Source organism: Pygocentrus nattereri, chromosome 15 (genome assembly GCF_015220715.1).
Source record: "Pygocentrus nattereri isolate fPygNat1 chromosome 15, fPygNat1.pri, whole genome shotgun sequence".
In the NCBI taxonomy this organism is placed as follows: Eukaryota; Metazoa; Chordata; class Actinopteri; order Characiformes; family Serrasalmidae; genus Pygocentrus; species Pygocentrus nattereri.
This window is the reverse complement of record NC_051225.1, coordinates 34,754,496-34,779,173: the sequence shown is the minus strand read 5'-3', so window position 1 is coordinate 34,779,173 and position 24,678 is coordinate 34,754,496. Positions and strand designations below refer to the sequence as shown.

Genomic DNA, 24,678 nt, shown 5'->3' with positions numbered 1-24,678 from the left:
CATTCATGGTGGAAGGGGCATGCAGGGCTTCGAGATGACTGCCATGGGGCCAGTCACGGGCTGGAGGTTAGGGAACCAGACTGAGGCGTCCTTGAGCAAGACACCTAACCCCCAACTGCCCCCTAGTGTGTGTGTGTGTGTGTGCTCACTAGAGTGTATGTGGTGTTTCACTTCACGGATGGGTTAAATGTGGATGTTGTGGGACTAATAAGGGTCTCTTAATTAAACAGGAATTTTGAAAAATTGGTGGAATTCTCCTTTCAGTTGAAAGTATGATGTTTAGTAAATGACTAAGTTGCATAAATATCATGACAGTGCAGGGGGAAAAGGAGAAGAAAAGGTGGAAGAAGAAAGCTTCGTGCTTCATCTTGAGTCATTCACATTAATAACACTACTTTTTATTCGAGCCGCTCTGTCCTCCTCTGCCCACTACGCGTCCCTTCGAGGGGACAACGTGAGGAAACGCTAAGAGGCGGTGTGCCAGTGATAAGCCAATAAGGAGGCGGGTATGTAAATGAGCAGTGATACAGTAGGAAGTGCCTCCCGACCGTGGAGTGGATGAGAGGGAGAAACAGCTAGAAAGGGAGGGCGGATAAAGCTGCGGCGCATATAAACACAGGTTTACTCATGGAAGGGTGTCGGGACAGCTGAGGTTTACATAAATACGGGAAAAGGGATCTGCTGGTGAAGCCGTGCGGAAACAGGTTGGTTTTATCGGCGCCGACTGATATTGATGCTGCTGTGTTTCCTCGCTAGCCGCGTAGCTAATGTTGACTAGCTTCTGTTTCCAGTTAGCTCTCCGTTCTGTTTCACCATTTTTTAGCTACACGTTTGTTTTTCTTTCAGTTTTTTTTTTAAAAAACAGACCGCTACTTGTTAAACAGTTGTGTCCAGGCGCTGTAAGCGTCCAGGCTGCAGTGTTAAGTGAGGGCGAGTGAGAGATGCTGAGTAGCGGGTGTTTGTTGTTAGCAGCGCTCGGGCCTCAGAGGGAACGTTATTTCAGATTTTTCAGCTGAATAAAATATTCTTTTTTCTCGCAGACCGCTCTACAAGGTCAGCAGAACTGTTTTGTATGTTGTAATCTGACGTCAGCTTTCTTTTCGCCAGCTTTTTGTTCGAATTTTCCCGTTCCACCTTAAACGGTGCATCAGCGCGTCCGCTGCACGTTCAAGGTGTGTTTCAGATGCGCGACTGCTGCGTCGTTTAAGGTGGAACGGGAAAATTCTAACAAGGTGGCGAATGGGAAGCTTCAGCTTCAGCCTCGTACCGATGAAAGGCTTGAACGTTTGCTGCCCCTGTGAATCAGTGTCGCAGTCACGACGCGCTTTAACTCTAAACTGATTTTCTTCACCTGTTCTCGAAGTTCTTTTCTAATCACATTTCGTCATTTTACGCAAAGCCTGAAATGATAGTAAATTGGCGTTAATGACGTCATTTTAAGGGCTGAAACTTGGCTCTTTGTTGGTGTATTTGTAGAGGTTGGCGACATAGTAGCAATATGATATCGCGATACTTCAAGAAACGTTCACGATACACGATGTGTCAGTAGTTATTTTTTCAGACATCTGATGAGTTGAAACTGAAAAGAAATAAAAATACTATCAAAAACTGAACACAGTGATTTTGACTCCGTATTTGGCATCCTTATACTTAATCCGGTTTAAAGGGCCGCTTTTAATTTAGCTCTTTTTATCATGAAGCGTGCAGTTGGTCAGTGTTCTAGAAATACTGTGACGTATCCATGGAAAAGCATTTTTGTATAGTACTGTGTAAAATTATCACTATAAGACCAAAGTAAACATGATGAAAGATGATCATTATCACTGATTTGATCATTATCAATGAAGCATTTATACTGATACTGGTCCTGTATTTTTCTTTTAAAATCTACTAAGCTTTAAAATGAGCTCTTCTTAATTGAAGCTTTTCACAAAGTCTGCTGTCTTGCCTAAACTATTGGAAAACTTTATTTTTCCCTCCGATGTCTGATCCTGGACTTTCTGTTAATATCAACCCGATACCTATGATTTCTGCTGTTGTCTCTATAAATAAGCTTTATGTTAATGGAATATTTTACAGGACTCCATATACTGTTGCTACTGCCTGGGAAATGATTTGTGTTGACTAGACTCTGGATTCCCTGCTGTGAGGGTGTCTAGTGTTATTCTGTTCACTGCAGTCTCTTAACTTATTTTGGGCTGAGCTTGTGATCCTTATCTAACATAACTTGTGATGATGGCTGGTAGCCAAAACCTGGTTCTGGAGTGTTAGAGAATCGCATTTGGCTCAACTACTCTTGCTATTCTGTGTTAAACAGATCAGACTTTAAATTTGAAACCACAGATCAGCAGAGTCAGTTCTTATCATGGCGAAATTTCCACATTCGTTTATTTGTTGAAAAACAGTCTTCTGTGCCGTTATTTCAAGCATATTTTTCTTCACAGTTTGGACCTGAACACTGTGACCAAAAACTCCAAGTGTGACATCTTTCACCAAGTACCAGGAACTACATTCTAGAAGTCTGCTTGAGAAAGTAAGTTAGACCATCTTTTCTTTTCTCACTTTCCTCACTGTTTCCTGTTTGTTCTTTATCAAAACACATCAACAAGAAGTTACGTTATTAATGTTCCTGTTTTCAGAGGGGATATTTGTTTCCGCTTGGCTGTTCTGCATTAGCATGGCTTTAACCTTTTACTTCTTTTTACTTGTGTACTAAAATGAATGAATTAGATTTGTTACAGAATTAGATAAATCCTGAAATAGCACTCTGAAATAACACTGTAGGATGGAGGGATGGTTGCTGTGTGGTTCTTCTTAAGGGGTTTAGAGTGATTTGAGTGGTTTCAGCATGATAGCCTACTTTAGATGATCATTATAAAGCTACACTATGTAAGATTTGGAGATTTGGTGAAAATCTGGAAATCTGTAATCGCACGCAAGAACATTTTGTAATGTGGGTTGTGCTTTAGACCCCCAAGTGAATGAATCTGAATATTGCAAATGCATTGAAAGAAAATTCAAAGAGAACTCAGTCAAAACTTGTTGAAGGTTGTGTCTTCCATGGATGTGAGCAAATTATCTTCATTGGTATGTTTTTGCATTTGAGACCTAAACATCCAGCGGGACCTTCTTCTTGATCCTGTGCATGTGATGTTAATACATATGACGTGGTCCAAAAAATGCTTGTCTTTTAACTTATTTTAGGCTTTACAGGGTGACTTGCAGCAGCACATGCACAGCATATTTTAGTGTGCTTTATTCCCTCCGGACTCAGTAACACTACTTTATAAATGTTTTGTTAAAATTGAAAATAGTTCAGCTTTGTTACACAATTCAGTTAAAAATAGCTCTTTTTAAAAGAAACAGAAGGTCAGATTAGTGTCAGCTGATACTTAAGGTTTCAGTGTTTGTTTCACTATTGGGGGGGGGGGTGGCATTGTGCCATGTTTGACCCTGATACCACTTATTTGTCGTCTCTTCTGTCAGACCAGCCATGACCTCTCACGATACAGAAGTGTACACGGTGGCGCCGGAGATGCCAGCCATGTTTGACGGGATGAAGCTGGCCGCCGTCGCCACCATCCTCTACATCATCGTGCGGTGCCTGAACCTGAAAAGCCCCACTGCCCCTCCCGACCTCACATACCAGGACACGGCGCTCAACCGCTTTCTGCTTAAGTCATGTCCACTTCTGACCAAAGAGTGAGTTTGGCTTCTGAACATATTGCTATAAATGTGTTTCTGGTAACCCCTGAACAGTGAGGTGGAATTCTGGCTTCTGCTTTGTAATCATCTTTGCTGTTTGTAACATTGTGCTGTTGTGTATAATAACACAAACAGGAAGATGATTGCATTTTATAGTTGCCTTGATGAAACCAATCAATAAGCGTTTCCATAGTGGTATAAATTCTGTTCTGAACGCGCGCTCGCTCTGTAACTAATGCAGTGCATCTAACAATAAAGGCAGCATGACGCTTCTTTTATACAGTGGTTGAAAACACAGTAGCACACAGAGCTCCAATTCCACCTGTTGATCTGTTTTATTATGACCAACATGGACCTGCACAGTTACCAGCTCCTTTAGGGTTTTAAGGAGTAAAAAGGAACATACAAAGGCTTGTACAAAGGCTTGAATACATCACAGACAATAGGTAAGGGTTAAGAGCTGGTTGTTGTATTTCAGTGTTGTGTAGTGGGAAAGAGAGAATTAAAAACATGAGTTGATTCCTTGAGCAGAAACAATATTTCTGTTGTAGCGTTTCACCAACATAACGTTCCTAAACTGGTTGGAACAAAATTAAATATTGATTAATTTTGTTGTTTTCACGTAGGCTGCAAACAGGCATATATATAAAATATTAAAAGCAGGACTGGAAAACTATTGGACCCAGCAGTTGTGTTTGTATTGGTAAGGACACACTCAAAGGACACTGGCTAATTGTTTAGTGAATAGTTTCTGTTATTAAGGTTTTTATTGTGGTTATAAACGGTTATTGTATGCCTTTTTTTTTTTTTTTTTTTAAACTTGTAATTGTGTAGTGACGGTGTAAAAATATGCTGGTGATACTAGTGTCGCTAGCTGCTTTCTTGCTGCACAGCCCAAAAAATGGCAAAGCTGCCTAAGTGCATATTTGATGAGCATGTAGGCTTAAGATAAACCCAACTAAAAGTGCAACTTTTCTTTCTGTATAGCTTGCTTCTCATGACAGCCACAACGTTTACCACAATGAAGACGACACAAGTTAACAGTTAAAATGAAAGTTAAAATCGGACAACTGAGATCCAACCGAGTCGAAGAAAATGGAAGCGATTCTCAAAATGTACCCCATCAAATTTAAGCTTATTGTATGTTTAAGCAGCCATGAAGAACGTTTATGTGTGGTTGATATGTAATCTTTGATGACCCGATGCGTGAATGTAAATATTTTAAACTAGGCCATTTTGGTAAAAGAGCATTTTTGCCTTTGCAGCCCATATATATATATATATATATATATATATATATATATATATATATATATATATATATATAATTTTTTTTTTTTTGTATGAACAGAAGCTGACATTTTTTATGTTGTGTTTGGCTTTGGTGTTTCTGAACTTGTGAAATATATGGACCACTAAGCAGAGATCGAGGGATAAGATTGTGGTGGTTTTGATTGGTTGCAATACAGTGACAACATTTATGGAAACCCAATCAATTATTAAACATGCAGTTTAAAAATATTTCTTCTCATTGGATGGGATCAGTCAGCAGTAGCAAGTTGCAAGCACCTGCCCAGAAGGAAGAAATAACATATTTAACCAGTAATATAGATTCCACATGAACTGTTCTGAAATGGATGATTTCCTTTGTCTGTCCTAATATTCTTTGATATTTGCTGTGTAGTTTTTGTTTAGTCACAGAATTCAGCCATTTCCCTCCTGGTATTTGACAGATAAACACTATATATTGACATATATTTGTTTCGTATATACAAATTGTGATCTTCCTCCGCGCCCTAAGGCTTAGCTTTTTGATGCTGTGCAGTTTGTTGTTCAGAGCAAAGGTAGCCAAACGTGTACAACACGTTCCGAACAGGTACAGCAGAAATATTTACCTGGGCAAGGCTGAGTTGGAAGCACTTTATGTTTCAGCTTGGGTGGGGTGATATATCAACCCACTGTTGATCTTGGCTGGGTTTTACATTTAAATTCCAGAAGGAGTATATCATGAAAACCATGAAGGGGAGATTGTCAAAACCTGTTCAGCTTCTCTCTTGCTGTTGGATTTTCTTTCTCCTCTTTGACCACAAAATTTGCGTGAATCTGTGATGTCTCCACGCAGGGTGGTGGGCGGGTGGGCTTCTCATATATATAACCCAAAGTGACACCCATCTGGTTATGTAATCGTTTGTTTTCCAGCACAGTTACTACTCTGGGGACTGAAGGATCAATCAGTGTGGCAGCATAGCGCCAGCCACTGTCCTCATCTGTTCCACAGAATTACATTTAAACCCTTTTACCTTGATGGTTCTAGCATTCTCGATTGACTGAGCTGTTCCAGAGATGAACCTTCTAAGTAAGCCTATACAATACAAAAGGTCTTCTGGACTTAGATGTGATGGAGAGAAGACAGACCAGACTGTCTGTGTGATGTGGTTCTGGACTTTGAACATTAATAGGCGTGTCAAGCCTACGGCTGAGCTGTTGTGTTAAATAATGTAATGTAGTGTATCATGGATATCAGCACTTCCTGAGCACTGAACGACAGCATGGGTCATAAAGACAGATTAGATTAATTGTAGAGGCCCTAGCAACAATAACCAGTGTATAGTAACTGCATAAACTGCATAGTTGCAAGAATGTAATTGGATGGAAGCCTTTTAGGTTGTTTTCTCATTTTATTTGATTATTATATTAATGTATTCATAATGAATGCACATTCTTTTTAGTTGGTGATTAATGATTAACCTAATAAATCTGTATTAATGCCCAGAGATGTCAAGTGTTCTTTGTATTTCAGATGTTTCTTGTATTGACCGGAGCACTGAATAAGTGCATGTAAGTGCACATCCAGTTCAGTGGAGCAAAATATGCTGTTGTCACGGACGTCCATTCTTATTTTTAACATGGTGGAATTGTTTTTTTCAGTAGGCCTATCCAGCTGATCCAGTTGCTTGTTGTGCCCCCGCTTGAGTGTCGTATTGAAGTGAAATGAAATAAATTAAAAAAATTTAAACTGATGGCTTTGCTTGAGCATTTGTTTATTTGTTTATTTAATGTTTAGTGGGTTAATCATTTTCTTTCCTGACATACTGATAACTTTAATAGCCTTTTTTTTTACTGTGGCCTTTTTTAACATGTACTATTTTTCTGTTAAAATTAGCTTTAATGTATTCACAGATCTCAAAAAAGCATAATAATGTGATGGGTGTTGTGCATTCAGAAGTATTGTGGTGTTACATTTTTGCTGTATCATCCACCCTCAGTTTCAATCCAACAAAAGTCCAGTTTTCTTTTTGAGCACTTATCTCTTATATATGTGGGTGGCTGGCGCTCACAGATAGAGGCCAGGGCAATCCCTGGGCCAACAAGGTTACTGTAAAGTTTACTGTTTTTACTGATTGGATTCAGTAAGCTTAACCTTCTTTGTTTGACTCCGTTTCCCAGTAGACAGTTTCAAGCTATTTAAAGATGGTTTCATCACCTTTGTTTTTGTGTTTGGATTAACTGCAGTTAAATTTACACTTTAAGTTGGCTCTTTTATTGGCTCTCTTTCTGTGCCAGCCTGTTTTATCGTCTCATCTCTGTAGTCCATGTTGCGGTAACCAGGTGTTAGAGCCGCCTTACAGCCCATGCTTCTCTTTATTGATGTTAAGCTGTTCCTCATACATTAACTATCACATAATTAAGTGCCATTAGACCTTAAGGTTTGCCCAATTGTCTTGCGTAACAGGGCAGGTCCGGTGTTATCGCTTACAGAGATGCAGAGGAAGAGGGAAGGGTTTGTGAAATGGATATCACCGGACTTTGCTCTCAGTGCGGATATTAATTGTACCAGGGCATACTGAACGGCTGAAATGACTTTCCCCTCCCTGTTGCCCTGAGTGCCCTTGGCTGTCTCTGCAGGCAAAGACCAAACTGCTCATCTAGTCCATTTGCCCCGTTCCGGTCATATAGCAATTGGAAGCATAACCGAATGTCATTGCTGCATAGTGAATGGGAGATGACTACTATAGAGCAGTACTGAATAGAAAATGACTGTGTAGCTGTGATTATATAAGGAGCATGCTCTGAGGTTTTGAAGAGTGATATAATGCGGTACTGCTTAAGCCCAGAGGCTGAAAAATTCATCTCTCTTAGAAACGGTCGTGTTTATGTTCATCTTCTGCTTCTGAACTGTTTGTGGAGTCGGTGGTTTCGTGCTCATGCACAAGCTAATCATTACAGTGTAATTGTGGCATGCCAAACGAATGCGAAGAGCTTGTTTGGGTAGACTGTTTTGGAGAACTTGTCTGTGTTTACATTTCTGCCCTTGAACATCAAGCAGCTCGAGCTGTTTCACAGTAGCTGCATGTGGGCTGAACCATTACATAACTGTGCACTGTTCACCTGCATAGCGCTGCCTGGAGTCAGCAGTAATTTGACCTCTTGCAGAGCAAAACGCCCACCGCTGGCATGCTAGAACCGTGCTCCCAACAGTGACCGTAGGCTTCTGAGATGAATTGCGCTGCCCTCACGCTGTGCTTATCATATGATTACCAGCTTAAACAAAATTCCACACAGATGGGACTGTCTTTAAGAAACCCAAGTTAAAAATGGAAGCTCAGTAGGAGTAATGAGTACTTTAGGTCGTGCCTGTAGTCATCTAGCTTACTAACCATGTCCTGCAGGCCTACTTATCATTTCCACTCAGTCATAAATGTGTTGCCATAATAATGCACCATAGCAACACACTAACAGTAACTTAACTGATGAGCATGTGTTGTAGTCCCACTATAACGATGCTGTTGCTTATTTTTTTGCATAATTTGACTTTGTCCTCCAGATATATTCCTCCTTTGTTGTGGGGAAAAAGTGGCCATTTGCAGACCGCCCTGTACGGCAAGTTGGGCCGGGTGAGTTCACCCCATCCGACAGGCCTGCGCAAGTATCTGCCCATGCAGGATGGGGCCACAGCGACTTTCGACCTCTTTGAGCCCCTGGCGGATCATCAGAGCGGAGGTTAGTATCTCCTGGGAGTAAAGTTGCTTTCACTTACGGCTGGGGTGAAACACTAAACCTCATTTGGCAACCTAAGTCCCTCCTGAAAGTCGACAAGGGTTTAAAAATAAATAATAAAACAATGAAAAACAAAAAAAAACCCTGCATTATTGTGGTCAAATTTGCATTCCATCCCAAGTATCGCTAACCAATTCAAATCTTATCTTGCGTCATTACTTGTATTTGTTTAAATGCAAATCAGTTTCGCGGAATAGGTGAGCCACATTTTCTTTTCATGTCTTCACAGCTGACATCACTATGGTGATTTGCCCTGGCATCGGGAACCACAGTGAGAAGCACTACATCCGCACGTTTGTGGATCACTCGCAGAGGCAAGGTTACCGATGTGCTGTGCTCAACCATCTCGGGGCCTTGCCAAACATCGAGCTCACCTCCCCACGAATGTTCACCTATGGTACGGTCTTGTTCATGTGAACAGTCCTGCTGCGACTTGGTTCACATGAACAGATTCTTTAACTGTTAATCTTAAACTGTAACAGTATGAAGCAACTTGTTCTTGGCTGTTTCTTCTAACTGTGCACTACAGCTCCTGAGAAAACATTAGCCTCTCGTGCTTGAGACTGTGCCATGATTCCCCAATTCAAACATTGTGGCGTACAGTAAGGCTGGACCTGTTGTCCTCCAGACATGTGCCATTGGTTGACTCAAGTTGCATATTGGCTGTGTGTTAGGTTGCAGAAGTCTTCTGAAGGCCGTTTGTCTGTAAACTCACTCTGCACTGTTTCACTCTCTGTAGGCTGTACTTGGGAATTTGCAGCCATGGTAGGCTACATCAAGAAGATGTACCCCCAGACCCAGCTGATTGTGGTGGGCTTCAGCCTCGGGGGCAACATCGTCTGCAAGTTTCTGGGAGAGAACCGTGCCAACCAGGAACGAGTACTGTGCTGTGTGAGCGTGTGCCAGGGATACAGTGCACTCAGGCAAGCTGTTTGCTTTCCCTTACAAAACTACTGCAGTGTTGTCGGTCAGTACAAGAATCCAAAGTGCAAAAGTCACCTGAATGTGAACTTGCTGTATCTAACAGACAAACTTATTTCACTTGTGATTGGTTCACATTTTTTTCCAGCTCTTTTGGCATGGTGACTGCTGTAGCTTGCCAGTTGCAAGGAGTTAGATTCCACATCATACCACTCTGAATGACTTTGTTTATGATTGAATTATGCTGAAATTATGAAAAATCAATAGAATTCCCTTTTACACTGTTCATGAATCTGGTTCATGTCACCATCACTGAACACTTCTGACTTGGTAGAGTGGAGCATTTTGCATCAAATCACTTTAAATGACTTTGTTTACATTTTCATCATTTAATTATGCAGAAAATTCAGAAAAAGGATGGAATTCCCCTTCAGAGATGAAGGAGGGGCAAAGCTGCAAGGGAAGGATGTTAACAAAGAGGAGGCACTCAGTGATGTCTACGTAATAACCACAGAGTGCCTCATCACAGTTGTGCAGCCCTATATTTCAGTCATGATGAATACTTGAGCTTGCCAACTAAAACAAACTGGGTTACGTAGAGTCAGCGTGGTGGGCCCACTGTTGCTTAGTTACTGTGAGGGTTGTTTTTGTGTGTGATCTCATTCTTGCATGTGTATTACAGCCTCAGCCTTTTTATGCTAATCAGACAGGCCAAGCTTTCCAAGCCTAAAAATGGTCAAATTCCACAACCTTGTTTGAGAGAAGCATGAACAAAGTTGAAGTTTCTCCATAATGACCTTGCAGCCTATAACTACAGACAAAGCGAATAGTGTGTAAACAGCACTGGAATGTGGTAGCTGTGTTCTCCGTCTGGTTTTGTGGAAGCCACACCTTTACTTTTGGAGAGGCTGCTTGCTCTACCTGCCAGCAGCTCAGCTGAGCAGTTCTAGAAAGTTGGCTTTAGTGTGTTGGTGTGTATCTGTGTGAGTCTGCATTACCTACCACTGTGGTTCTCTTCAGACAGGATTGCAGCACCTATTTCCTTCTAGATATGCTGCTTTCACAAACATTTTTAGGTGCCTTTTTAAATTTAAATAGTGTGCTACCATATTTAATATGATATTTTGCTCTTTTGAGTATTCCTAATGTTTCCTTCATTCTGCTGTTCTGGTTCCTGTCATCATGTAGAGGATATGTTGTAAAAGGGTTGAGTGCATTGTGTCAAACTGGACAGACTACTGGACAGAATACTATCAGTGCTGTTAGCTGGTAACACCATTCAGCAGGATTAGCCTGTTTTGTCTGTTCAAGCAGGCGGCACATGGCTCACCTATGTGTATGTCTGTGTTTGTATAGGGCTCAGGAGACCTTTCTGCAGTGGGACCAGTGCCGGCGCTTTTATAACTTCCTCATGGCTGATAACATGAAGAAGATCATTCTGTCCCACAGGTACCACATAGCCTTGAAGGCCTTTAGGCATGTCTGAAGTCCTTGTGTGGATGTGCTGGAAAAGGCATTAGTTGTTTACAATTATTACCTAATCCCGTGATCACAATTATTTTACAAAGCTTTTACAGTTATATTTTACATTGCAACTAACAGAATATGAATGGGATGTTTTTTGTTAGTTAGAGGCAAACACAAAAAACGAGACGCATCCGATTACAAATGTTGTGACTGACTTCTAACCCATGTTATACCACCTTAAGAGGGCAGCAGTGAGTAATGTTTTTTTGATTAAGCTTTAGCTGTTGGGAGCTACTGAGTATCGACAGCCAAGAAGCAAGATAAATAATCAGCCAGTCTGATCACATTAGGTTTCTATCTGAACCAAAAAAGTTTACTTCTTTAGTTTTGAGCTACAAGGCTGATATAACAAACAAGTATGCTGTAAGTAATATGTAATATGTAAGTATTAAGCTAATGTAGCTGACGAACTGCATGACGTGTCATACACTTCTCAGTCTGAGTTGTTAAGAGATGTGACATTATGTGACAATTTTAATATTTGAGAATCTTTTGAGTTAATGAACAGGTTAACCACACACACAAAAAAAAATATTCAGCTGACCTCAACGTTGAGCTGTATGCTTCCCTTTTTACGTGACCGTACTGATGCAGCAACATGCAGACAAACACATTTAAAACATTTGTATTGTTCAGAAATTGCTGAGGGGAATCGATAGCTTTTCCTGTTGGATGAGTAAAGTAGGCTGCCTCTTCAGGTGAGCTGAATAGCAAACAGAGCTATTAGACTATTACAGAATGTCTTTTCACCTATGTGGGCTAACATCAACTAGACCAAACTGTATAGCCTATTTAGTGGAAAACTGCACGGCCGCCCTCTCTTTGCTTTGTCAGGTACTTGGTAATACATTTGTTTTTCATAGTAGCAAAGTGTATTATAATGTACTTAGTTGTGAAAACCACAATGTTTACACATGTAATTTCACTAATTTCCCTGTTGTTTAAAGCATAAATTAAAAACAAAAAAATCAATTACAGTATTCAAATGCTGGCACCTCCAAACAGTTAACCAAGTACTTAAGCACCCGTACATGTTCCTAATTGTTAAGTAAACTCCAGCAGACTTGCTCAAGTGGTTTTTGAGCATGCGTTACATAATATTTTCTGTAAAAATTGCCAAACCACAAAGGACAAGAAATAAAAAATAAAAAAAAAACAAGTTTAAAAATGGCTGCTACTGTTTTTAGCCATGCAACGTACTTGTCACACACTTTTGTGATTGTAGATAACAGCATACTTTACATTATCAGATTCCACATAAGCTGGTCTCTTTGAGACTTGACAGTTTGAGGCCTGATGATTCAGGTGTGCAGTTTTCACAGAGATAAACTGGTGGCTGTTATCTTCCATTACCTGTTAGCTACTTTAGCCTAATAACTCCAGGGCAAAACTACAGAAGCAAACTTCAGACACTGAGATTTTCTTGGCTGTTGGAGTACATTTGGGAAAATTGTGTGAACATGATTCTTTGCCAAACTGTTACTTTAACAGGACACGGTAAAATTTGTTCAGTATTACTTACTGAGTTGTATTTTGTTGTCACAGAGGCAGCCTGTTTGGTGGAGGTTCCCCTAAAATGGTCGATGCAGACCTAAGACGCCTCTACACCGCCACTTCCCTCATGCAGATTGACGATAACATCATGAGGTATTTATCTGTATAGTTCAGAGTAAGAGTTAGCAATTCAGTCACCCTCTTGTGAAAACCCAATTTGACATGCAAACATGATCTCTCACAAGCTGTGATAACAAACGGCCATATTCATCTTCTAGAACAGACTAGAGCATTTTGCTGCCGTCATCTCATTCTCATCAACTGCAGTCCAGATTTGCATCTGTGACATGTGCTGTCCAGGTTTTGAAAAGGTTTATTTTATGTTCCAGAAAATTCCATGGCTACAGTTCCTTAAAGGAGTACTATGAGAAGGAAAGCTGTGTACATTATATTCACAATGTGAGTACAAGCACGTTTCCCTTTTTAAACCAGGTCCTGGATAGATGTGGTGTTTAAAGTGGAACAATGAATTCTCTGTCTTTTTTTAGTAAAGCATGTCTTCTGTGCATGTGCTGCAGGTCAATGTTCCACTGTTGCTGGTGAACTCTGCTGATGACCCTCTGGTACATGGGTCTTTGCTCACCATTCCCCGCACACTTGCAGGTACTGTTCCCAACATGTAGCCTAGTAAAATTAACAAAATTCATACATTTTCTGACTTGTGACTACCGCATTAGACACACTCTGTGTCCTGAGTAGTACTGAGAAAGTATCCTTTAAGAAGTAATATAATCTCACCATGACTTAATTTTGTTTTTTTTTTCCGGTACGATTGAGAATTTCATTTAAAATAATGGTTGCACATTTTCAGTAGGACATGAATGCCCTTGTAAAGCCCGTATAAGGCTCAAGTCAAAAACAGCAAATTGACGGGATACTTATTACTACTAAAGCAATGACTAGGGTGCTAAAAGCATTTTCCAGAGCACTTTTAGTTAGTGCATCATGTATCACAGCCCTTACTTGAGGTCTGTATGGAGTACAGGAATTAACACATGGGTATTAACACAGTGTCAGGTTTTAAACTTCAGACAAAACAGCTAGGAGGAAAAACATGATCATGTCTCAGGTCTCATGTAGTTAGGCTAAACACAGAGGCTGTAGACACCACAGCATTGGATGGTCAAGTTTTTGTGACCATCATGGTTCTGTTCTTTCTTTCTAGATTAAGTTTCATGACCAACAGTTTCATGACCAAGCTAAAGAACCACAGCTTTCACTTTAGTGAAACAGTTCACTGTTTAGTTTGTTCACTATTTATTTGCTGAGTTTAACATTGAGGGGAAAAAGATGAAAATATAAAATGTGCCATGACTTTTACACAGTCCACATTTTGTGTTATATTTTCTTCCCCAATATGTTAAACACAGCAACTACTGTAACTGTGCATTACAGGAAATTTGCACATCCTGTAGAGGATGTGTTAACTTATTTTCACTTAGAAAATCAACAAAATGTGTAATGTGCGTAAGAGTGTTAAGTGTTTTGTCCATCTAAATTAAGGTCTTTCCAGTAAACTCAGTATACACTCTTGCCAACTTCCCCTTAATGAATAAAACAACAAAGAGGAAACACTATGCTAGTTATACATCTTTTTTTTTATTATTTCTTTTCAAATTATGTAAGGCCTACTGTGACTAAGTGAGAGATGACTAGACTATACTGTTCCATGGTTTTATGTATTTAGGTAGTTTCATGTTCAATTATGTTTTTGACATTGTAATAAATGCTGTTTCTGACATGCTGAAATCCATCCACATTCAGGTTGATATGTTATGATGCATCATTGCATTTTTATGAAAGCTGTATGAAAATATGAAGTCTAATCAGGAGCGACTTGAAATAGATTAAGTACCTATGTGTCATCCACACCTATCAGCACCTCCCAGCAAAGTATTCACACTTTGCTGCTGCTTATAAACTCCTGAAGTTGAACAGGCACGCCAGTTACACCCCGTCGCCAACCCGCAAAATACACAGCACTTTAACACTGCTATTCTTAGACTGGCATGTATACTTGAGATAGCTGTGTTAGACCAGGATCCTCACAGGTCGGTTCCAGAAAGCATGACAGGACGCCTTCCTGAAAGGCTTAGTCATGGATGATGGAAAGATTCTTGCTTTACTGTGGGAGAATGAAATAATGCTTCACTAATTTATTTGGATACGTATACAGTGAATACATACATATATATTAAATTACAGCTAAATGCACTTATTGTTGCTATTTGTACTTTATAATCATCATTATCATGGAACTTTTTTGTGTTTCATCTCCATTTTATCATAATGTCTTTATGTTTGAGCGTGAGTTTTTGGTGGATTGTAGGACGGTAGGGCAGCATGGCGGCGCAGGGTATCACCTCACAGCAAGAGGGGCCTGGGTTCAATTTCCTGGCCGAGCGATCAGGGTCATTCCTGTGTGGCGGATTGGAGATGCTAAATTGCCTCTCGGTGTAAATGTGTATTTCTGTGTGTCTGACCTGTGATGGACTGGCAGCATGTCCAGGGTGTTTCCTGCCTTCTACCCAATGACTGTTGGAGTAGGGTCCAGCACCCTCCAGTGACCCCCAGGAGGATGTTGCGACTTAGAAAATGTGTGAGTGTGAGTGTGAAGGAATGTAACAGAATATTTTATTACAGCGATTTGTATTGTATTGAATGGTATTCTTAATTTGTGATTCACATGTTAGCTTGTGGCGATTTTGATAGCTTGGGGTTAATGTTCCTCCCATCGACCCACCACCGATGGGAGGGGCAGTAGTAGGGGTTCGGTGCATTGTGGATCGGGCAGTGTCCGAAGGCGTGGGCCTTGGCGTTCTGATCCTCGGTTGCTGAAACTGGCTTTTGGAACTTGGAACGTTACCTCACTGGCAGGGAAGGAGCCCGAGTTGGTGCGCAAGGTTGAGAGATTCCGGCTAGATATAGTCGGGCTCACCTCAACACACAGCTTGGCCTCTGGGTCCAATCTCCTTGAGAGGGGCTGGACTTCTTTTCTGGAGTTGCCCATGGTGAGAGGCGGCGGGCAGGTGTGGGCTTTCTCATAGCCCCTCGACTCGGTGCCTGTATGTTGGGGTTTTCCCCGGTGGACGAGAGGGTAGCTTCCCTACGCCTTCGGGTTGGGGAATGGGTCCTGACTGTTGTTAGTGCTTATGCACCGAACAGCAGTTCAGAGTACCCAGCCTTCCTAGAGTCCTTGGGAAGGGTGCTTGAAAATGTTCATCCTGGAGACTCGATTGTCCTACTGGGGCACTTCAACGCTCACGTGGGCAATGACAGTGAGACCTGGAGGGGTGTGATTGGGAGGAATGGCCTCTCTGATCTGAACCCGAGTGGTGTTCAGTTTTTGGACTTCTGTGCAAACCACAGTTTGTCCATCAGGAACACCATGTTTGAACACAAGGATGTCCATAAGTGCACATGGCACCAGGACACCCTAGCCCGCAGTTCAATGATTGACTTTGTAGTCGTGTCATCGGACTTGCAGCCATGTGTTTTGGACACTCGGGTAAAGAGAGGAGCTGAGCTGTCAACTGATCACCACCTGGTGGTGAGTTTGATCAGGTGGTGGGGGAAGATGCCGGTCAGACCAGGCAAGCCCAAACGTATAGTGAGGGTTTGCTGGGAACGTCTGGCAGAAGAACCTGTCAGATTGATCTTCAACTCACACCTCTGTCAGAACTTTGACCAGATATCGGGGGAGGTGAGGGACATTGACTCAGAATGGTCCATGTTCCGCTCCTCCATTGTTGAAGCAGCTGACTGTAGCTGTGGTCGCAAGGTAGTTGGTGCCTGTCGGGAGTTAATCCTCGAACCCAGTGGTGGACACCCCAGGTGAGAAATGCCGTCAAGCTGAAGAAGCTGAAGAAGCTGTGGGAAGAGTTCAGTGAGACCTTGGAAAGTGAATTTAAGTCGGCTCCAAAAAGATTCTGGCAAACCGTCAGGCGACTCAGAAGGGGAAAGCAGTGGAGGGTTCATGGGAGTTTGCCCAACCAGTCCACATGTGCTTTGTGGATTTGGAGAAGGCATTCGACTGTGTTCCCCGGGGTATTCTGTGGGAGGTGCTTTGTGAGTATGGGGTACATGGCTCTTTGCTACGAGCCATTCAGGCCCAGTACAAACAAAGCAGGAGTTTGGTTCGCATGGCCGGCAGTAAGACGGACTCGTTCCCAGTGAGAGTTGGACTCTGTCCAGTTTGGTGACCTCAAGGTCACATCGCTGTTGTTTGCAGATGATGTGGTCCTATTGGGGACATCAGGCCGTGAACTTCAGCTTTCGCTGGATCGGTTTGCAGCTGAGTGTGAAGCGGCCGGGATGAGGATCAGTACCTCCAAATCCGAGGCCATGGTTCTCAGGCGGGAAAGGGTGGAGAGCCCTCTCTGGGTCGGGGATAAGCTCTTGCCTCAAGTGGAGGAGTTCAAGTATCTCGGGGTCTTGTTCACGAGTGATGGTACAAGGGAGCGGGAGATTGACAGGTGGATTGGTGCTGGGTCAGCAGTGATGCGGGCTCTTTACCGGTCTGTTGTGGTAAAGAAAGAGCTGAGCCATAAGGCAAGGCTCTTGATTTACTGGTCGATCTACGTTCCCACCCTCACCTATGGTCATGAGCTGTGGGTAATGACCAAAAGAACGAGTCGCGAATACAAGCGGCCGAAATGAGTTTCCTCCGTAGGGTGTCTGGACTCTCCCTTAGAGATAGGGTGAGAAGTTCGGTCATCCGGGAGGGACTCGGAGTAGAGCCGCTGCTTCTCCACGTCGAGAGGAGCCAGTTGAGGTGGTTCATGCGTCTTGTTAGGATGCCTCCTGGACACCTCCCTAGGGAGGTCTCACAGGCAAGTCCACCCGGGAGGAGACCCCGGGGAAGACCCAGGACACGCTGGCGTGACTATATCGCCCAGCTGGCCTGGGAGCGCCTCGGAATCCCCCCAGGGAGCTAGTGGAAGTGGCTGGGGAAAGGGAGGTCTGGGCCTCATTGCTTAGGATGCTGCCCCCGCGATCCGAACCCCGGAGAAGCGGAAGATGATGGATGGATGGATGGATGGATGGATGGATGGATGGATGGATGGATGGGGTTAATGTTTTGGTGGCTAGAGCATTAGATTGCAGCAATATAAAATCTTTTTCTTACAAAAAAAGTAAGAAATTGCTTTAGTAAACTAGTAAAATGGAAACATTTAACATTAATGTAAGGCAAATTTTTAGCATCTTATTTTTGTCACATTAAAAAATGTATCTAGTCATTTCATGGAATCGACTAATGCAATTTGTGAATCAGTTTGGTAGGTATTACATGGAGATTTGGAAGTTGATAGAGGTTTCCTGTTCAGTCTAAAAATATGAAAAGGATGACAATTGATTGACTGTCCATTACCACTGTACACACTAGTTTCAGATCAATAAGGTCAAATCAGGCCATTCAGTATTTGGGGAATTATGCCAGAGCTGATTAATCCTGTTATGCTGGCTGCTCGCTATGTTTGAGTGCTGTCGTAACTGTTAGACTGGTTTAAGGAGATGATGGAGTTATTTATGGGCCACTGAATCATTTCCCAGCTCTACAGGCAAATTAATGGACTCTCAGCTGTTGCCTGGGTTCTGTTACAAACTCTGATGGGGTCTGTGACCTTAGATCTAGACACCTCTACTCTCATTTTGACCTTGAATTTCAATTTCAGTTGTGTTGGCCAGGAGACATATAGTGTATGCTTATGGTTTATTATGTCTAACAGAAAATGGGCTGTGTTGAGTGTATTTGCCTGCTGGGTGTAAGTACAGATTGAGGTTTTGGTCACGTTGTACCTTCAGAGTGTACCAGAAAACATCATTCAGATAATCTACAGTGAAGTGAATGGGATGCAGAAACCGAGACGTTCTAGAAGTAGAACGTTGCTCTCTTTATCTGCTGCCGTCGGAGCCTCCAGACTTCTGGAACAGTTCTCTCGGGTTGTGCTGTAGGTTAATCTATCTGACTGATCTGTGTGAGCCTGATTCAGTGACCTGAAGTAATATATCTGTCTCTCTCCCTGTCTCTCTCCCTGTCTCTCTCCCTGTCTCTCTCCCTGTCTCTCTCCCTGTCTCTCTCCCTGTCTCTCTCCCTCTTTTTTTTTTTTTTTTTTTCCTTCATTCTTCATTTTTTTCATTTTTTTTCTTTCCCATTTTTCTTTCTCTCATTCTTTTTCCTTTCTCTCATTGTTTTGTTCTCTTTGTCTTTCTCTTTCCTGTTTCATTCTCTTTTCTTTTTTCTCGTTCTTTCTTGTTTCTTTCCTTTCTCTCATTCCTTCATTCTCTTTCTCTCACTTTCTTTCCTTCTTTTTTTCTTTCTCTCCTTCTTTCCATCTTTTCTGTTTCACTCTTTTTCTTTCTTTTCTTGTTCCTTCATTCTCTTTCTCTCCTTTCTTTTCTTCTTTCTCTAATTCCTTTTTCTTTTTGATTTCTTTCTTTCCTTCTTTTATTTCCTTATCTTTGTTTTTACTGTTTTCTCTTCCTCTGTCCTTCACTCTTTCCTTCTGCCTCTTTTGTCCCACTGTTTTTTCCCTTATTTTTTTTTCTCTCTCTACCCCCCCCCCCATTCTCTTATTTCTCTCTCCCCTTGTTTGTCTTTCTCTCGCTCTTTCGCTCTTGCTCTCCAGAAAAGAAAGAAAATGTCATTTTCGCCCTGACGCTGCACGGTGGTCACCTGGGCTTCTTCGAGGGCGCTGTTCTCTTCCCCCAGCCACTCACCTGGATGGATAAGGTCATCGTGGGCTATGCCAACACTATTTGTCAGTGGGAGAAGCAGAAGCCAGCATGCCAAAGCCAGGGCGCACACGCTGCAGAGACCAAATGCTCGGACAGCTCATCTTAACTATTAACTCCTTCAGCTCAGGACCACAGCAGACCACACAGAACTTTCTGACCAGTCACTTTTTACACAAGCATCACTACTTCCAAAGTCACAAGTGAGGATCACATACATACGAGTAGGTAGACGTTTCAGAGCAAGAGAAACGACAGGGAAAAACACCATGACCAAAAATGAACAGATACATGTTGCGGCCACCCCACAATCGTTAGTAATTTAAACATGTAAGCGGGCACTGGTCTGCGCTTATTGATTGTGCTGTGTGGAAAAGAGGGAAGGAAGACGGCTTACAGCTGCTAGCGTGGAAATGCTTCAGCACAAACAGCTACTATAGTCCAACACTGCACACTATGCTGTACATAACCTTCGGACAGGGGCGGTTATGCAGGCACTGTGTGCTTATAGCTAGGACAGACATGCTGCCGGCGCCTGGTTTGCCTCTTCTGTTTGGTACTTTGTGCCATTTAACTTGCCGACCGCTCTGTTCGCTTCTTGAATAGACCTTGTCAGCTTTTCCATTGCTCTTTGAACCTGTGTAATTAACAACCAACAGATAATGTACAAACCCGACAACTCAGTTTGACAGGCTGGATTAGAACAGTTTTTGTGTCCTCGGTTTGATGACTTTTTTTTTTTTTTTTTTTTTTTTTAAATTAAAGAAATACTTTGGCATTTTTCAACCTAATCTATATCTGCTGCATCTGTAGTTTGAGAGATTACCGTGATAATTTCACTGTGGAGAGAACAAGCTCAAAACATACTTATACAATAGCAGCCAGTGGGAAGGTGTCCTGGCAGATGCCCATTGGCTAATTTTATGAGTGTAATTTGAATCTGTACGTTTTCCAAACAAAGGGAAATGTGTCAAAAGTATTGTTTGTGGTATTTATGCATATGTTACATATGCAGTATGTCAGAGAGAGACTAAATTGAAAAACGCCAAAGTATTCATTTAAAGCACTTTATATTATTTTTGCCATATTCACTGAGTAGTTGGCGGAGGTTCGGGGAGAGGCTAGCCGAGACTAAAAAGAAATCAACCAGAGGACTAAACGGTGGGAGAGATGTTCATATGCTCCGCTGAACAACTCTATGACCCCTCCTGTTCACCAAAGGCTGGTGCGTTTTCTTTAGCAGAGTAGCCGCATAGTTCACTGAAATTTTGTTGACACTTCTGTCTCAGATTTCCAGAAGAATGAGTGACGTATCTTGGGTTGCTGTCAATTATGTCTTTCGGGAATGCAGTTGTTCGGTTTAAGTTGGAGCTGTAAATCCAGCGGGAGACGACGCTGCTCATTTGAATTTCACGTCTGTGAAAGCTGGCTCATTGGCCCCTTTTTTTTTTGGCTTTGACTGTATGTGGTCTGTACCATGTGCTTGAAGATGAGGCTTTATATTTGTGCCCATTGTGTCTTGTATTATGAGCAGCAGCCCCTATAGTCATTTTTTTGCATTCTGTAGAAGTGTATTGGAAATGAATGGCGCCTGTTTAAAGGGAAGACACCTAGGTTTTGTGTTTGTTGAACACACCATGACTTGATATTTTCTTAGTTGGATCACCTGAGTGACCATGGAGGAATTAAATGCAGGACTGGTCAGTGTGTGCTTTAAGTGTATGCTCCTGTGATGGTCATGATGATCATAATTGTCTTGTTTTTCTATTGTCAATTCAGTCTTTTATTCCTTCAGTTTAAGGGAATGCTCCAGCACTTTTCAACCTAATCCTTATTGTGTGTAGTAGAGTGTACTATACCAATATTGAGACCTTGAGTATCGATACCAGTTTTTTTTTTTTTTTGTTGTTGTTGTTATTTGTTTATTTTTAGGATTCCCAGTAGCTGCTAACATGATAGGCACTACTCTTCTTGGGGTCCATACTACACATTTTAAAATAAGTGCAACAAACACTCAACAAAAGAAACAAAACACAGGTAAAACAATAAAAGAATAACAAAAAGAAACTGAGAGAAAACAAAACACATGAAAAGTAGAAAATAACACCAATTTGAAAATGGGAAAAATCACACTGAAAAGTTTTTTTCTTACTGCTAAACTTTAAAATGAGCTTTTTTTTACTGAAGCGCTTCAATAACATGGGAGCGAGTGCTGTTTCAGTATATATTTATTATAAGATTGGATCACATTCAGTAGTTTTGTCCCCCTTTCTGTTGATTTTATATGGTTAATTACCATATAAATAGTTGCGATAAACTTTTTGTTTGTTTTTGTGTGCAGCTATTACAGCGCAAGACCAGAGTGGCCAAACTGGCTGATCAGACACAGCTGAAGCTCAAACACATAAGATTACTCACTGCTGCCCTCTAAAGGTCTTATAGGACCAGTCAGGCATTTTGGTCATTTACTGATCTTTTATTTGCATCTATTTGCAATGACCCAACAATTGTGAACCCGGTTCACTTGGCATTTACTGCCACGTATACATGATTATTGGAACTAATAACTGAAACATGATTGCGATTGTGGTCAGCTTAATCAGCCGTAGCATACAGTTGATTCCCATGGATAATAAGTTTGACACGTATTCCTGCACTTAAAAATGAACAGAAACTCACGGCTGAGAACACTTATGGAAGCCATTAGGCAGTTGTGGAGTTGATCACTGCCCACCGGCTTCTATAACAGATTTTCTGTTCTTGTATGGGGAACACGTATTAAAATCATGTCCATAGGAAACAGTCACACGCTACATGAATGAAGCAGGTGAAGATTGGGTTGAAAAACACTGGAGTTTATCTGTCAGCCTTCTACTTAGCTTGAATGAGTTAACTGTACCATCGCTCAGAAAGAGGATGAAGTGTTGGTGTGAGAGGAGGTCGTTCCTCTCTGTCGTCAGTAGAGTAAAGATGCCTCCTGCTGGCCATCCAAAGTAACTGTCACTCAGAGAGAAGGCGCTGTGGTTTTTGCTTTGGTGAACGTGAGCCTGGCTCTGTTGGTTTTACTGCCATATGCACTAAATGCTCTGTGCATTCCAATATTAACTGGACCTCATGAGCCCAGACGGCCCAAACTGAGGACCTTTAGAGATGGTGTGCAATCACATGCAGTTCTGTTTTGGAATACGTCATGTGAATGGAAGTTCTTATTAAACACATTGTCAGGATCGTCGTTCTGGTTTTTATACACTTTTAAAGGACCTTGCACAGGCAAAACTAGTCAGTTCATCCACACTAGGGGATCTGAACTATTTGAGCCTTGCACACCAGCATAACTTGAGTCTCTGCTGTCACTTGATTCAGACCTTCTGCCTTTCTGAATGTTTTTCACTTACCCTTTTTGCACAAAAATGCAGGCTTTTGATGTATGTCCTGAAATAATTTCTGAAGGTTAACTTGATTCTGCTATTTTTGTTCTTGTATTTTATATATTTTTGTCATCCATCTTATTATTGTTGTTATCATTCTTCTTCTTATTGTTATTTACTCATTTGTGTTGGATGATGATGATGAATGAAAATGAATGAACGTTGATGTCTGTTTTATCATATCACCACCTTTGCTTATGACAACCAAAATCACAACCACATGTCTGAAACATTGTGAAGAAATATGTTTTAATATGGACTAGAGGACAATATCAGCAATAATGTGTTATTTTTCCTCCTTTCTCCATGCCAAACTGTATAGCCTAGTCCTGAAAAAAGGATCTTGTGTCAAATTGGGAGTATGGAGAAATAGCATTTTGCTGTTGTCAGAAAATGAGTGTAGAGTTTAGCAATGCCCACAATCACTGACAGTATTTGTGAAATCTCTATTTTGGACCCAGCTGGACAATTGCTGAATATTAAAGAGAGCAAGATGTCATGCTAAGAAGATGTTTAAAATATTTTAATAGTATTTTTAAATTATATTATTGATTATTATTATTATTATTATTATTATTATTATTATTATTATTATTAATGAATCTATTGGCTTTGACATTCCCACTAAATCTCACACTGTCCGGTGCTCATAGGCAAAAAAGGCACTCGGTACTTCTCCAGCAAATTTAGCTTCTTTTTAGAATTGAACAGTTATCCTCTTTGTCTTTACAGTGCTGCGTGTTTGATGGGTGGTTTGTACCCATAAATATCATATTCTGCTCTTCATTAACCATAAAACATAAATCTAGATCACTTGTGTGTATTTTTGTTTTGGGGAAAAACCAATGGTGTGTGATTGAATAATTTGATTAAATATGGTTACTGTGTTCCAAAATAAATTATTTTCTTGTAAAAAAAAAAAAAAAAAAAGTTCTTCTTAAAATCAGTGTCTTTTGTCTTAAAGGTAGATTTTTCTGCATCATTAAATCCTTAAGAGAGGTTTGATGTGAAATGCTGTTCTAGAGAAACCAGGGCAGTGTTGATTTGAACCAGACGCTGAAGCATTTAATGATTCTAAATACTCCCTTAGAGGAACTTATTACACAAAAGTTGGTTACACATTGGTTGCCTGATGCCTGAAACATCCTTTTCCAAGAGACAAATGTATAAAATAATTGTCTCATCCCACCTCTTTGGAAGCATATGATGAGCAGCTGAACTTTACACTCCTCTGCTGTCACTGCAGACTTGCAGGGTCGCCTACAGAGCAGCGCTAGTAACCTATTAATAAACTCATGCTTTTTATTCGAGGGTCCCAGATTTCAACCACTACCCCTTATAGCTCAGTTCCAAGAGGCAAGAAAATAAGGGGTAGGGGCAAAAACCTCAAATAAGAAAACACTGGTGAATGTCAGAATACAGAAAAACTGCCAAAGTGGGTTTTAAGAAGAAATTAAAATGAATGAAAAACGGTTGATGAATGAGGCCCAGTGACCAAATGATGGGTGAAGTAGCACAGCAGTGCTTCTACTTGACCCAGAGCTTTGATCACTTCAGTTAGATTTTTTCATTTACCTTGCTGCATAAGCAGCTTTATTTAGCTATTTTTTGCTGTTCCGTGTGAGAATAAAGTCACCAAACACTAGTACATGGACTATACATGCACAAGAATGTAAACTGAAATGGTATTTATGTGTGGATTGCTATTTGCCAGTGTAGCATTAACGAGCTCTGAAGCTCTGGAGTTCAG

General features: G+C 41.2%; 1 protein-coding gene across 1 annotated transcript; it reads left to right on the top strand.

Moving 5' to 3' along the window:
• Positions 1 to 543: 543 nt before the first annotated feature.
• abhd2a (abhydrolase domain containing 2, acylglycerol lipase a) lies at positions 544 to 23,738 on the top strand. The gene is made up of 11 exons (XM_017699539.2): positions 544 to 704; positions 2,445 to 2,533; positions 3,487 to 3,702; positions 8,531 to 8,706; positions 8,993 to 9,160; positions 9,503 to 9,686; positions 11,041 to 11,133; positions 12,757 to 12,858; positions 13,095 to 13,164; positions 13,284 to 13,368; positions 19,395 to 23,738. The coding sequence occupies exons 3-11, from the start codon at positions 3,494 to 3,496 to the stop codon at positions 19,607 to 19,609; spliced, it is 1,302 nt and encodes a 433-aa protein (XP_017555028.1). The 5' UTR covers positions 544 to 704; positions 2,445 to 2,533; positions 3,487 to 3,493; the 3' UTR covers positions 19,610 to 23,738.
• The last annotated feature ends 940 nt before the right edge of the window (positions 23,739 to 24,678 follow it).

What these genes read in the sequence shown, in the direction of transcription:
- abhd2a (XM_017699539.2), top strand. Translation starts at nt 3,494, where the DNA reads ATGACCTCTCACGATACAGAAGTGTACACGGTGGCGCCGGAGATGCCA. An exon ending in TGTCCACTTCTGACCAAAGA is followed by an intron (nt 3,703 to 8,530) that starts GTGAGTTTGGCT and finishes TTTGTCCTCCAG; the next exon opens with ATATATTCCTCCTTTGTTGT. An exon ending in ATTGACGATAACATCATGAG is followed by an intron (nt 12,859 to 13,094) that starts GTATTTATCTGT and finishes TTTATGTTCCAG; the next exon opens with AAAATTCCATGGCTACAGTT.